At 43.6% G+C, this 14,318-nt stretch overlaps 1 protein-coding gene across 1 annotated transcript in view; it reads left to right on the top strand.

The window, feature by feature from the left end:
- Window positions 1-9,531: 9,531 nt before the first annotated feature.
- The window catches only part of Zan (zonadhesin), an 86,392-nt gene continuing 81,605 nt past the window's right edge, over window positions 9,532-14,318 (top strand). The window contains 5 exon segments of the mRNA XM_005371467.1: window positions 9,532-9,603; window positions 10,708-10,753; window positions 11,799-11,945; window positions 12,101-12,372; window positions 12,729-12,816. Coding sequence (XP_005371524.1) covers window positions 9,532-9,603; window positions 10,708-10,753; window positions 11,799-11,945; window positions 12,101-12,372; window positions 12,729-12,816 — 625 coding nt within the window.

The raw sequence follows: 14,318 nt of genomic DNA, 5'->3' as shown, positions 1-14,318 counted from the left end.
ATGCACACAGACACACACACAGAGACACACACAGACACACACACAGACACACTCACATGCACGCAGACACACACACACAGACACACACACACAGAAGCAAAACCACAACACAAAAGCAAAACCAAACAATAATTTTTTTTTTTCATTTTGAGACAAGGTCTTGCTCAGCTGTCTAAGTTGGCCTGAACTTGAAGTCATCCTGCCTCAGCCGCCTGAGTAACTGGGAAGACAGACCTGGGCTATCAGGCCTAGAAGGTTTTGTTTGGTTTGAGTAGAGGTAGATGTGTGCTATGGGAACTCCTTCTGCTCCTTCAGCCAATAATCTTTAAGATACCAGCCCACTTGGGTGTGGTCTCTTTTGCTTTAAAAAGCAGAGGTAGCCCTGAGCAGGTGCTCTCTCTCTTGTTTCTGGCTCTGCTTCTGGCTATTAGACTCTGTTCTTGGTCGCGCAGAGGGCTGTTGTCTAGGACAGTGATCTGTAAGTTTTTCCCCTTAAATAAATAACCCTTTTATTAACCATAATTCCAAACTGGTGTGTGATTGTTTTGTGAGTTACTTCTGTACCTAGTACCCACAGGGATTTAAATTCCAAGCCTCCCAGGCTCCATGGGCCCAGACAGTCTCTGCCTGCCTGGTTTGCTCTTTCCTGAGCGGTTTTTAAATTCCTGTCACAGCACAGTGCCTATGCAGCGCAATACCTATGCAGCGTGAGTCAGAGCACGAGCAGCTGCAACCCCTCAGGGTGACTCTATGTTGCATGGCAGCATATGCGGCTTCCGGGTTGTTGTTCTCTGCCCCTGGAATCTGGGTTTCTGGTTCCGTGTATGAAATTGATTTAATTACATTTACTTTGTTGAGCAACTCATATTTCCCAGTCTTTAACAAATACCAAGGGGGACACTGTAACAGGACCGTTTCTGTCACCTTTGCATTGGTTCTAGTCGTGACTTGGCAACAGCGCCACCTGCTGGATAACAGGTAACATGGCAGCTTTCATTTCCAATGCAACTTTTACTGCTTTCTTTACTAATACAATGGCTTATATCATGCGAGGCTTATATGACTATGGGGACACCTCAATTTACTGATTACCAGGTTTCAGTTTTCTCCATATTCTATCATTAAGGAAGACTATGGCACTCCTAGGAACGATACAATCTTTACGGACTAATAATGAACAGCTAGTTGATTAAAGCTAGGATTAAAATAATTGAAAAATCAGAGGTTATCTGAACAAGTGGATACTATGATAGACAGAATTGACTCCATATCTAAGGGTACTAGGAAGTTATCTGAAAGAATTCATACTGTTGAATTTGACATTCAAAAGTTATCAAAAAATTTTGATAAAGTAGCGGACAGAATGTACCGTCAGGACGGCAATCTACACGATATTCAAGAAAAGTCCAAGGAGGAGATGTTATCTTTAAAGGAGAGCATTCAAACCTTGGAATCACAGGTGCAGAATGAGGACCAGAGACTTGATGCCTCCATGAATCACTAGAAATATATAGAGGCCAGGAGATTCAGGCTTTACAAGAAACAATGATAAAAAAATTGAAATGACTGAGGAAATTATTGGAGCTGATGAACAGGGAAGATGGCACAAGGACAGGATGCAACATCGCCAGTGGCTGTCAGAACTGGATTACCCAGGGTTTTAGTGTCCTACCCTGTAATCTACTCTGACAAAGCATCAACTTCTAAAGGCTCGAAGGGAGCCAAAGAAGGTGGATGGACGCCAATAGGACTAAATGATCTAAAAGAAATTAAGCAAGCTGTTGTAACTTACGGCTTGCATTCTGCATTTGCAAAGGAGATGATAAAGACCTGGGCTTCTAACATCAGGGCACCCTCCCCCATGACATTTTTCAGTCAGTTTCAGCAGTCCTGGATGATGGACCTTTGCTGATGTTTGGAATTAATTTCAGAGAAGAATCCAAACATATGGAACAACAGGGAAAAGATAAAGATCTTGAGGTTTCCCAAGATCAAATCCTTGGCAAAGGACTGTATGCTGACCCACAGGTCCAGTTTCTTTATGACAAAGAAGTGTTGTCCCTATGCCACAAAGCAGCCTTGAATGCTTGGGATAGGATTAAGGATCTAGGGAAAAGGATGAATCGTATACCAGGATTAGGCAGGGACAGAGAGAACTCTTTACTGATATTTTACAAAGATTAATTAAGGCTCTACAAATAGGAGTAACAAACCTGGAAGCTAGATGAATAATTCTTGTATTTCTGGCTTTTGAAAATGCAAACTTAGAATGCAAGAAGATAATTAGGCCTTTAGGGTTTAGATCAGCACCTATAGATGAATGGATTCTGCAGACAATGAATGTTGAGACATTTGACTATAATGATAAATCTTGGGTAGGAGAAACAATTTCCAAAGCAATGAGGAGACATCAAACTGCCAAATGTTTCAATTGTGGTAAAATAGGACAACTGAGAAGGTATTGTAGGCAAGGAATTCCTAGGAATAATGTGTCCTCTGGGAATGGCAAAAATAGGAGACCTCGGCCTTCAGGTATATGTAGAAGGTGTGGTAAAGACTGACATTGGACCAATGAATGCAGGTCAACAACAGAAAGACAAGGCAACCTGATACCATCGGAAAACCCCTTGAGGGGCCTCTCGCAAGCCCCCAAGCCAAAAGTGGCCCAGTCATTCCCAGTCACAGTGGAGAACGTGTCTCACCATGAAAATTTAAAAATCCAATCCTGCTGTAAAAAGCAATACTGGTCTGAACGATGGGTTAAATGTGGAGGATGGGTCAAAAAATCCAGTAGGACAGGGAAACGTATATTTTGGCAGACTTCTATTAATGATCAAAGACCAAAGCTAAGAATGTATAAATGGCATTTTTATTGAAAGCTTATTAGACATGGGTGTGGATGGAAGTATCATTACTCCAGAATCTTGGTATCCAAATTGACCTTTTCAATTCCAATTCCAGTTCATGGGAATTGGAACCCTTTCTCACGTAAAACAAAGCACGAAATAGGTTGAATGCATAGGGACTGAAGGGCAAATAGGAAGACTAAGGCCATATATAGCCAATATTGCAGTGATTTTGTGGGGTTGTGACCTATTGCAGCAATGGAATACCAGATTAACATTCCTGCAATACCAAAAACTTGTGTTTCTGAGGAAAATATTAGAAGATATTATAGATAACGGAACCAGCCATTCGGGCTGTACAAGAACACAAAGCAATTGATAAACCTTCAAAGGTACCAACAGCCCTATCTTTAAAATGGTTAACTGAGAATCCAATATGTGTTAAGCAGTGGCCTCTAGCTGAGGAAAAGTTGCAGGCTTTAGAATAGCTGCTACAAGAACAACTAGATGCTGGACATATAGAAGAATCTACCAGCCCTTGGAATATTCCTGTATTTGTTGTTAAAAAGAAATCTGGAAAATGGAGAATGGTGACAGATCTAAGGGATATCAACAAGGTTATTCAACCTATGGACCCTCTACAATCTGGAATTCCTCTGCCTTCTCTGTTACCAAAGGGATGATCTCTCATAGTTATTGATTTAAAGGATTATCTCTTCACTATACCTGTACAAGAAAAGGAAAGAGTAAAGTTTGCCTTCACTCTCAGCCTACTAGAAGATATCAATGGACTGTCCTCCCACAGGGATTGCTCAATAGCCCCACCCTGTGCCAATACTTTGTCAGTCAGCCATTGGAAATAATTCGCAAGCAATTTTCCAAGTCTATAATCTATCATTACATGAATGACATTTTGTTATCTGGTTCAAATATAGATACTTTAGAAAGGATGTTTGAGGAAGTAAAGAAAGTCTTGCCTAAGTGGGGATTACAAATTGCTCCTGAAAAGATTCAAAGAGGAGAGTCTGTTAATTACCTAGGTTACAGTATAGGTTTATAGAAAATTAGAACATAAAATGCACAAATTAGGAGAGACCGGTTACGGACTCTTAATGACTTTCAAAGATTGTTAGGAGACATTTCCAGTCTACGACCGGCTGTTGGAATAACACCTGATCTAATTGTTCATTTAAACAAAACCTTAGATGGTGATAAAGATTTGAATACTCCCAGAGAATTAACAGCTGAAGCAGAAAAGGAACTGAAAATGGTTGAGGAAAAATTACAGGAGGCACATGTGGATAGGGTGAATCCAAATCTTAGTTGTATTTTAGTCATATTACCTTCCAGAATTTCTCCTATGGGAATTTTAATGCAGATATTATTTTAGAATGGATCTTTATACCACATAAACCAAGTAAAAAATTCAATTCAAAACTTATGTGGAAAAAGTCTCTGAATTAATTATAAAAGATAAACTGAGACTTCATCAACTAGCAGGTATAGACCCAGCAGAAATTATAGTGCCTTTCACTACTGATGAAATAAAAAAGTTATGGGAAGACAATGAACCATGGCAAAGAGCTTGTGCTAATTTTTGGGAGAAATTAATAGCAACTATCCCAAAAGCAATAGATTTAACCTTATAAAGAGAACTTCTTGGATTCTTCCTCAAATTGTACATGATGCTCCAATAACTGGAGCCCACACATGTTATACTGATGCAAATAAATCAAGGAAGGCAGGTTACAAATCAGAAGAACTGAGTAAGGTGGAAAGCCCTTATAATTCTGTCCAGAAGACAGATTTATATGCCATTCTCATGGTGCTAAGGGACTTTAAAGAACCTCTCAATATAGTTACTGATTCACAATATGCATAAAGAGTTATCTTGCATATTGAAACCACTGAATTTGTACCAGATGATACAGAATTGACTTCATTGTTTATCCAAGTGCAAGACATAATCAGAAATAGGCTTTGTCCTATGTACATAACACACATCTGATCCCACAGGGGTCTTCTAGGTCCTTTAGCACAAGGTAATGCAGAAATTGATCAATTATTGATTGGAAGTGTGTTGCAGGCCTCAGAATTTCATAAAAACATCACGTCAATAGCAAAGGCTTGAAGAAAGAATTTTCCATTACTTGGCAACAAGCTAAGGACATTATAAAGAGATGCCCTACTTGCTCTTTCTATAATCAAACACCATTGCCTGCAGGAAGTAATCCAAAGGATACTCAAAGGAATGAAATCTGGCAGATGGGTGTGTTCCACTTTACGGAATTTAGTAAATTAAAATATGTACACCACACCATAGACATGTATTCAGGTTTTCAATGGGCTACTGCATTGAGCTCAGAAAAGGCTGATTCAGTAATCACACATTTATTGGAAGTTATGGCCATCATGGGTATACCTGCACAAATAAAGACAGACAATGGTCCGGCATATGTATTTAAAAAAATTAAACTTTTTTTTGCTTATTATAATATAAAGCACATTAGAGGTATACCAAATAATCCTACAGGTCATGCAGTTATAGAAAGGTCAAGTCGTACTATAAAGGATATGCTGAATAAACCAAAAGGGATGGAAAATATCCCCAGAAATAGATTGCATAATGCTTTATTAACCTTGAATTTTCTTAACACTAATGAGAAAGGAACAACAGCAGCAGAGAGGCATTAGATAATGGAAAAAACTTCTGAATTGAATCAACCAGTATATTTCAAGGATGTGTTGACCTCACAATGGAAACCAGGAGATGTACTACATTGGGGAAGGGGTTTTGATCTTGTTTCCACAGGAGAAGAAAAATTATGGATACCATCAAAATTAATAAAGATTCGTTTTGAAAAGGAGAAACCTATTGAAACAGAAATGACAGCTCATCCACAATGGTGACAACCATACAGATGGTAAGGAAAGCCATTTAGGGTTGGGGCAGGGTTCTGCTCTAATCTTTGCAGGAAAATACACATCATCAAAAATTCAGGAGACCCTGGATGTTTGAATGCTGACAGAAGAAAAAATAACTATCCACCAAGGAGCATCTAGAAAACAGAATATGGTTTATGAATTCAGGTATGGGTTACACTTACATTTACATACACACACATTAATATATTCAGCTGGTTTTGGAGTTGGCTCTGTACTTCTCTAAATCCAAGCATGTTGTTAAAAGGAACATTCAGAGTTCCTGTCTCATATCAGGAGCCATCTGGTATGGGACAGAAGAAAGACTTTAGGAAAAATTTTTACTTTCTTCCTGCCTTTTTTGTCTATATCATATTCTTCCTTTAATGTAGGTATATGTGAATGATGTTTAAGTTTTTCATGATGAACAATAGATTTTCCTACAGATCCTTTTCCTGCAGTAATCTCTGAAGTTTCCAGGAAGAAGATGGGGCCCCACAGCAACAACTCTACCTAGTTGAGATGACATCGTGACGCAGACAGCGTTGCTTTAAGACTGCTTCTTTTGTGTGTGTGTGTGGGGGGGTACCAGCTGATGAAATGGTGCACCTTCTCATGTCATTCTGGCCAGAACTCCAAATAAGAACTTTGAAAGAAAAAAAAAACCCTATGCTTGGAAATTGTCTGCAACTATACTACACAGTAATTTTGAAACTTAACCATCACTTTAATTTTGCAGGATCCCATTAAGAGAACGTCACCCCCATGACAGCAGGAAGCAATTCTAGAAGACGACGCCCCCATCCCAAAAAAGTTTGTTCATAGGGTTGGGAACACTGTTTAGGGTTGTTGATTATTACTTGTACTAGATAGAGGGTTGGGGTGAAAACTATGTTTGTTAAAAAGCAGGGGGATAGTAATAGTGGGTAATAGAGTGAATACTTGTGAGCTATTATTCATGGATAATTTACATTGGTATAGTATTGTATATTGATACAAGTTCAAATTATATTTGTTACTTTTGTTTACATTATTTGTACACCTATACAAAGTTATTTTGTCAGATTGTATATATGTATGTTATTATCTCTGTTTAGGACATTTTGTATAGTTTTTTTAAGACAGGGTTTCTCTGTAGTTTTTTTTTTTTTTTTTTGGAGCCTGTCCTGGAACTAGCTCTTGTAGACCAGGCTTGCTTTGAACTCACAGAGATCCGCCTGCCTCTGCCTCCCAAGTGCTGGGATTAAAGGCGTGTGCCACCACCGCCCAGCAACATTTTATATATTGATACAACTTTTAAGATATATTTTCATATTGCATTATATATCACTCCTACTTCTGATCAAGATACTTATATATTGTTTACATTTTGAGGTCATTGTCCTCATTTGCTGCACATTTGTTTACAGGTTATTTAATATTCTGACATGAAGTTTTAGTCTTTAAGTTATACAGGTATTAATTTTTATAGGTCAATAGTTGTTCATGCTTGCTGTACATACAGTCAGATCAATTAGGTTCTTTAGATACATAGAGATTGTATTCTGTCTAGGTAGGGAATCTTCAACCACTTCAAGGATCTGAGGAACACGGCCTTTAAATAACTTAGGGTTCTGTTGACATGAGACATGATTGCTCCTGACAGCACCAATCTATTCCCGAGAGAATGTTGAGCACCAAAGACACTCCACTTGGAGCTTGTTTTCTTCTTGGGAAAACTGGCCTTTAGGCAAGGAACTGACAAGGCCTCAACCACTGACAAGTTACATGATATCTGGAAATGGATAAGCAGGACTGTCAAATCTTGCCAAGACAGGATAAGATGGTTTTGAAATTTTTCCTGCCTCTGAAAATGGTCTGTCAATTATGCTAGGCCACAGCCAAAGTTGGTTGCTTCAACATTGCAAAATGAGACTTTGGGTGATTGCTCAGGCAGCTAGTTGTCTCTGTCATATATTGCTCCCTTTGGAACCTACTTGATTGAACTTCCTGTCTGTTCAAGTAATATTATCTCTCTTCTCAGGCCTTTGGCGGGGTTGAAGATTAGAGAGTCGAGTTACCGTCCTCTTATGATCTAGCCAAGTCATTTCCAATACAAGACTTAGACTCCTTAGGATAGAATGTTTATTAAAACATTTAGCATATGTTTCTTGCTTAATATTGTTTATGCTGATTGTAATTCTAATCTTATACTTGATATCTGTTCCTAGTGTATATTGTTTTGTATCAGGTTTGGAACTTGCTTACTTAAAAGGGGGAGGTGCTACGGAAGCTCCTTCTGCTCCTTCAGCCAATAGCCTTTAAGATACCAGCCCACTTAGGCGTGGTCTCTTTTGCTTTAAAAAGCAGTGGTAGCCCTGCTCTCTCTCTTTCTCTCTTGCTTCTGGCTCCGCTTCCGGCTACTAGACTCTGTTCCTGGTCATGCAGAGGGCTTTTGTGTAGGACGGTGATCTGTAAGCTTTTCCCCTTAAATAAATAACCCTTTTATTAATCCTAATTCCAAACTGGTATGGGATTGTTTTGTGACTTACATCTACAGGCTAAGACAGGAGAATAGACACTTTTGAGGCAGTTTGGAGGATGGCTCCAGGCTAGCCCTGGGCTACAGAGTGAGTGACTCCCTGTCTGCAAAACCAAACAAAAGGTTTGGGGATGAAGCTCATGAGTGGGTGGCTTGCCTAGTAGGCATGATACCTGGAGCTTGACTCCTAACACCACATAAAGTAGCATGGTGGCACTCCAGCCTCAACTTCACAATGAAGTGTTGGAGGCCAACCTGAGCTACAAGACTGTCTTAGAAAAATGAAACAGGGGTCGACAAGATGGCTCAACTGGCTACCAAGCCCAACAATTTGAGTTTGATTCTTAGAACTTACACAGTGCAAGGACAGAACAATGCCTGCAAGTTGTACACACACACACACACACACACACACACACACACACACACACACCCTTCCCAATGTTTCCTAGCAACCTGCATTTCTTCCTCTATGAGTATGTCCTTCAATTCTCTGTCCCTCATTATTTCCAGCTGTTCACTTGGCCCCCAGCAGCAGCTGCCACTGTCTCCAGTTGTAGAATGTTAGGTCTGAATGATTTTTTTCCATCAGAATTCTGCAGCTATTGTTCTGCTGCATTTAGAACCTATGGTTGCTACTAAGGAAACAGAGGCCATGAGGATCCCTGGTCCTTAGTATGTGACTTGTTCCTTACTAACAAAAAGGGTTCCCGATTTTCCCGTTGGCCCTGATAGTCTGAAGTTTCACAAAGTTGTTTCTGTGGCTCTCTGAATCCACGGTACTAGGTTCCTTTTAATCTAGAGATCTGGGTGCTTCAGTTTGGGGACAGTTCTCTTGTGTTTTCTTAGCTGGCCTACCACAGTTATAATCCCAGAATTTGGAGGCAGGAGGATCAGGAGTTCAAGGCTAGCCTGGTATACATCATGAATCAGAGGCCAGCCTGGGCTCTGTGAGACCCTCCCGTTCCTTTGTTGTTTTTTTTTTAAATTACTTTTGTTTGATGTTAGACGTCCTGGACTGGTTTATCTCCCTTCTTCTTTTCCCTCTCTTTCTCTCCATAACCCTTCTGTTGGTTTTCCAGTGTAACTCTGGTAACTTTAACTTCCCAGGGACTTCTTTAATTCTGTGGTTTTTTTTTTAATGGCAAGGTGACAAGAGAGGAGGGCCAGGTGTTTATAAAGTGGCTGGGGACCTTTGCCATAATCTTTCTCTCTACCTGAGGTCTACCTCCGAGGTTCCCCATGGCTCCTCTAGTTTGGATTCTGATGCTGCTGGTGGGGGCTGCTTGGGGCCAGGACCAAGCACCTGCCCCCGTGCGGTAAGCTGGACAGGGGCACAGCAGTGACAAATGGGGCAGGGGTTTTCTGGGTTGCATCTGGGGATGCCAGAGGGAGCAGAAGGTTAATAACAAGAGGCCTAGCTAAGTATGGGAGTGCATGTCTGCCATCTCAGCAGAGACAGGAGGATCGGGAGTTCAAGGCCAGCCTCAATCATGTGAAGCCCTGCCTCAAAATAACAAACTAAAAAAGAGAAGAGCTAAGGATGTAACTCCGTTGGTCCAGGGCCCGCACGACAAACGTAAAGTGCAGGGATCAAGTCCCGGGGTGTGGTGACTCAGGATGCAACACTAGCATTTGGAGGGTGGAGACAGGAGGATCGGGAGTTCAGGGTCACACTTGATTACACATCAAGTTTAGGCAAGCCTGGGCTACAGGGGACCCTGCCTCAAAGACAGAAGACTGGGGAGAAAGGTCAGAAGAGTGGGACGGGGAAGAGGACGACCTACTGACCAGGATGGGGAGAGCCTTACATCTCCACAACCTGAAAGTGAGGTGACATGCCAAGCCAAAAGAATTGACACTCTTCAACACCCAAGGTGGGCCTAGCTGAGTTCAAGCACAAGGCAGCAAGAAAATGAAAGGTAGCTTAGGTTCCTTGAACTTGAGTGCAGGGCTTTGGACAAGGAGCAGATGAATTGTGGGGAATTATGACCCAGGCTGCAGATCAAAGAGGACGGGTTTCTTTGTGGAGTTTGTAAAGCGTGGAGGAGGACTGGCTGTGGTGGTGCAAACTTGCAATCCTAGCACTAGGGATGAGGGAGGCAGGAGGATTGAAAGCTTGAGGCTAGCCTGGGCTACTCATCCAAAGACCTTTGATTCTAAAAGGGTGTGTAATTCCTGTAATTTCAATACTCAGAAGGTGGAGGCAGGAGAATTATGAACGTAAGTTATCCTCAGTTCAACAGGGAGCTCGAGGCTAGGCTGGGTTACGTGAGACCCTGTGTCAAAAGAAAGGAAGGAAGAAAAGAAGGAAGAAAAAAAGAAATAGTATTAAAATATAATCATAGTCTTATGATAATTTTAATAATGACAAAGGCAATGTGTTTTGCTTTCTGGAAACCAATCCCAAGGAGACAGAACTCTTCAGACTGGAAACCGATGGTGCGCACTTCGAGGGAGAGCTGTGAGTCAGAACCAGGGCTGCTCGGGCCTCCTTTCTCTCCTCACCCGGAACTCCAGTCCCTAGCCCAGGGCTTGTTGTCGGGGCACAACACAGGATAAATGTGCTAAGGGCGGCTTCTAAACAGCCAAGGGCGGAGGGAACAGTGGCGAAACTGTCAACTCCACCTCAAAGATTCCCGTTCAGATGAAATTGGATATGGTGGCACAGGACTGTCATCCCAGCAATGGGGAAGCCAAAGCAGGAGGGTCATAAGTTCAGATCCAGCCTGGGCTGCACAGTAACAAGACCTTGTCTCAGAATAACAAAACAATTGGCTAGGTATTGGAGTGCATACCTGTAAGCTCTCAGGAGGCTGAGGCAGAAGGGTCCAGAGTTCAAGGCCACTTTGAACTTTACGCGAGAATGTGAGACCTATTTAAGCAGGAGGAGGTGTGGGAGATAACTCAGTAGGTAAAGTTAGTGCTTGCTGCACAAGCATAAGGACCTGGGTTCGATCCCCAGTATCTATGTAAAAAGCTGGGTTGGGAGCACACCCTCTGGTCCCTGCAGTAGAGAGGCAGAGGACCTATCTCTAGTGTGCCCTAGCCAGTCAGAATAGTAGCATCAGTGAGCCCTGGGGCATGAGAGACCCTGTTTCAAAACATTAGGTGGACTGAAGAAGACACCTGATGTTAACCTCTGTTCTGGGCACGTATGGACCACGTTAGCATGCACTCGAGCATGCTCATGTGCACATACACACACCCCCCCAAGATAATATAACGATAATAGCCACAATAAAACACACGCCAAGACAAGGCCTGTCTGACTAAATCAGTTCAGACTCCAGTTTGCGCTCCCCGACTTTGTCAACTACTCTTTTCCCTAGCTTTGCATTTCTCCCCAGGAGTTCTGTCTCCCGCACCTCTGCTCCCGGTGTGAACGCTTAGTGGTGGCCTTCTCTAAGCTTGGTGACCCTGCTGACCCCATCTCCTGGTGTGGCTCTGTGACCTGACCCCTGCCCTCTGCCCTCTCCGATGCCTCACTGAGGCTCTTTCTTCCCCAGCCATTCTCACGAAGTGTGACTTTGAAGATAACACCAGACCTTTGTGTGACTGGTCTCAAATGTCCGCGGATGATGGGGACTGGATTCGAACGACTGGACCCTCCCCCACTGGCACTTCTGGCCCCCCCGGGGGCTACCCCAATGGAGGTAATGAGTCTGAGGGAAGCCTAAAGTTTGGAGGAGGACCGTGGAAAAGGGATGAAGTTGGGAGGGGACTACTGGAAGCTGAGCTGAGGGAGGGTGGAGGGGTCAGCTCCTGAGGACAGCGGGGTCTCAACCTCCTCCATTCTGTCTCCCCATAGAAGGCTATTACCTGCACATGGATGCTAGCACCTTCCCTCGGGGTGGAGTGGCACGCCTGCGCAGCCCGGACATATGGGAGCAAGGCCCGCTCTGCATCCATTTCGCCTTCCACATGTTTGGGCTGTCATGGGGTGCGCAGCTCAGACTGATGCTGCTCAAGGGTTGGAGGTACCACCGGCCCAACGTGCTCTGGAAATATGTGAATACCCAGAGTCCCTCCTGGATGCCCACCATGGTCACCGTGCCAGCGGATCGTGATATACCGAGCTGGGTGAGGCTGAGAGCAGATCTAGAGCTTTGGGAGAGAAGGGTCTGGAAGAAGGGGCCTAGGAAGGTAGGCAATGGCAAAGAGGGGATCCAGAGGGCACACATGGAGCTTTCTTGCAGCAAGCCTGGTGACCTGAGTTCAGTCTCCAGGACTCATATGGTATAAGGCTAGAGCCAACTCCCAAGACATCCTCTGACTCTTCCATCTGTGCCATGTGCTATAAATGAATGTAGTTTTTAAAAAAAGACCTGGATCCCCAGTCATCTGAATTTCGGGGTGGACTTCAGCAGCCGCAGCAGAGAAGGGAAGCCAGCCATGTGACTCACAGGGTCAGGGTCTCTTTGCTCTTAACTCCGCAGCTGATGTTTGAAGGCATGAGGGGCAACACTGCCTACCTGGACATCTCTCTGGATGGCCTCTCTATCCGGAAGGGCACCTGCAATCGGAGTGAGTTCCTGTCCCTCTCGGGCATCTCTCCCTCTCCTGACCCTTGTCAAACTTTCCGAAGTAGGGGTAAGACAGCTCAGGGACCTGGACCCTGGTTAATCATGAACGGAGGCTCCTGGTTTTCTGGGGCTACCTCGCCCCAGACCCCTGGTTCCTAAAGCAGTCGTTCTGTAAGAGGTCCCCTTTCGAGATGGAGTTATAAGGGATATCCGGTCTACAGTGACTGACCAGGACACATGACCACAGGCTGGTCTATGTTAGCACTGGAAACCCCATGTGTCAAGAAACCCTTGGTGGGGTGGGAGCTGTGTCTTAGTCAGTAGAGCACGTGCCCAGCATGCACAGAGCCTGGGTTCCATCCCCAGCTCTGCATTCAACAGGTGTAGTGTCGGACACTTTTAATCCCAGCATTCTGGAGGCAGAGGCAGGAGGGTCCCAAGTTCAAGGTCATCCTGGCCTACACAGCCCAGGGCCTCATTCCACGCTGTCTCCAAAACAAAATTAGTCTTTGGTTCCATGAAAACCTGAATATGAAGTCACCGTAGGTGTTAGTCCCATCCTACTAATGACTCTGATACATACAGAATGGCCCTTTGAGACTGATTGGAAAGGAAAATTCCAGAAGCTATAAAGGGAAAACTCATCAAACATTGGGCCTAGGCCAGATGCTCCACAAACATAATTCAATTTATAGCTTCACACAGAGCTGATTCCCAGGTTACTGAGAGATTCCAGGTTATGGAATCTGGGCCAAGAGTGGCATTCATGGGCAATAAGAGAGAGGTGGGCCTCATTTTAGAGCTCACTACAGCCTTGAGAGTGAACCTCGGAGTTCAGACCCCAAGCGGAGGCATTTTTTTCCTATGGCAGAAAACTCATTCCTTTTGATATTGGGGTTTAACCAGGGCTTTGTGTATACTGGGCAAATGCTCTACCACTGAGCCATGCCCCCAGCTTCTCACTGGAGAATTCTGGCCAAGGACCTTACCTCTGAACAATGGCCTCAGTCCCTCACTGGAAGGTCTTAGGAAAATTTACTGCTGAGCCCTGTCCTAAGCCCCATATGGGAGCATTTTAGATAAGTGTCCTGTGGCTACAATGCACTCTTAGCATTTGTTTTTAATAAATGGGCTTCTTTTAAAAATATACATGATTTATTTTTATTTCATATTCATCGATGTTCTGCCCAAATGTATGTCTGTGTGAGGATGTCTTGGAGCTGACATTAAAGTTGAGTGTGAGCTGCCAGATGGGTGCTGGGAACTGAACCCAGGTGCCCTGGAAGAGCAGCCAGTGCTCTCATTCCCTCTTAGCCTTTCAATGGGGAATTCTAGGCAGGTGTTCTATTGCTACGACCCACTTTCCCACTGAGGGATCCTAGGCAGGTCCTTTACTACTGAACCAAGCCCCCAGCCCCTCACTGGGGGATTCTAGGCAGATGCTCTGCCATTGAGCCACACCCCAGCCCCTCACTGGGGGATTCTAGGCAGATGCTCTGCCAT

This window comes from Microtus ochrogaster, unplaced genomic scaffold (genome assembly GCF_000317375.1).
Source record: "Microtus ochrogaster isolate Prairie Vole_2 unplaced genomic scaffold, MicOch1.0 UNK109, whole genome shotgun sequence".
Classification (NCBI taxonomy): Eukaryota; Metazoa; Chordata; class Mammalia; order Rodentia; family Cricetidae; genus Microtus; species Microtus ochrogaster.
The sequence above is the reverse complement of the archived record's forward strand: the minus strand, read 5'-3'. Positions and strand labels throughout refer to the sequence as shown.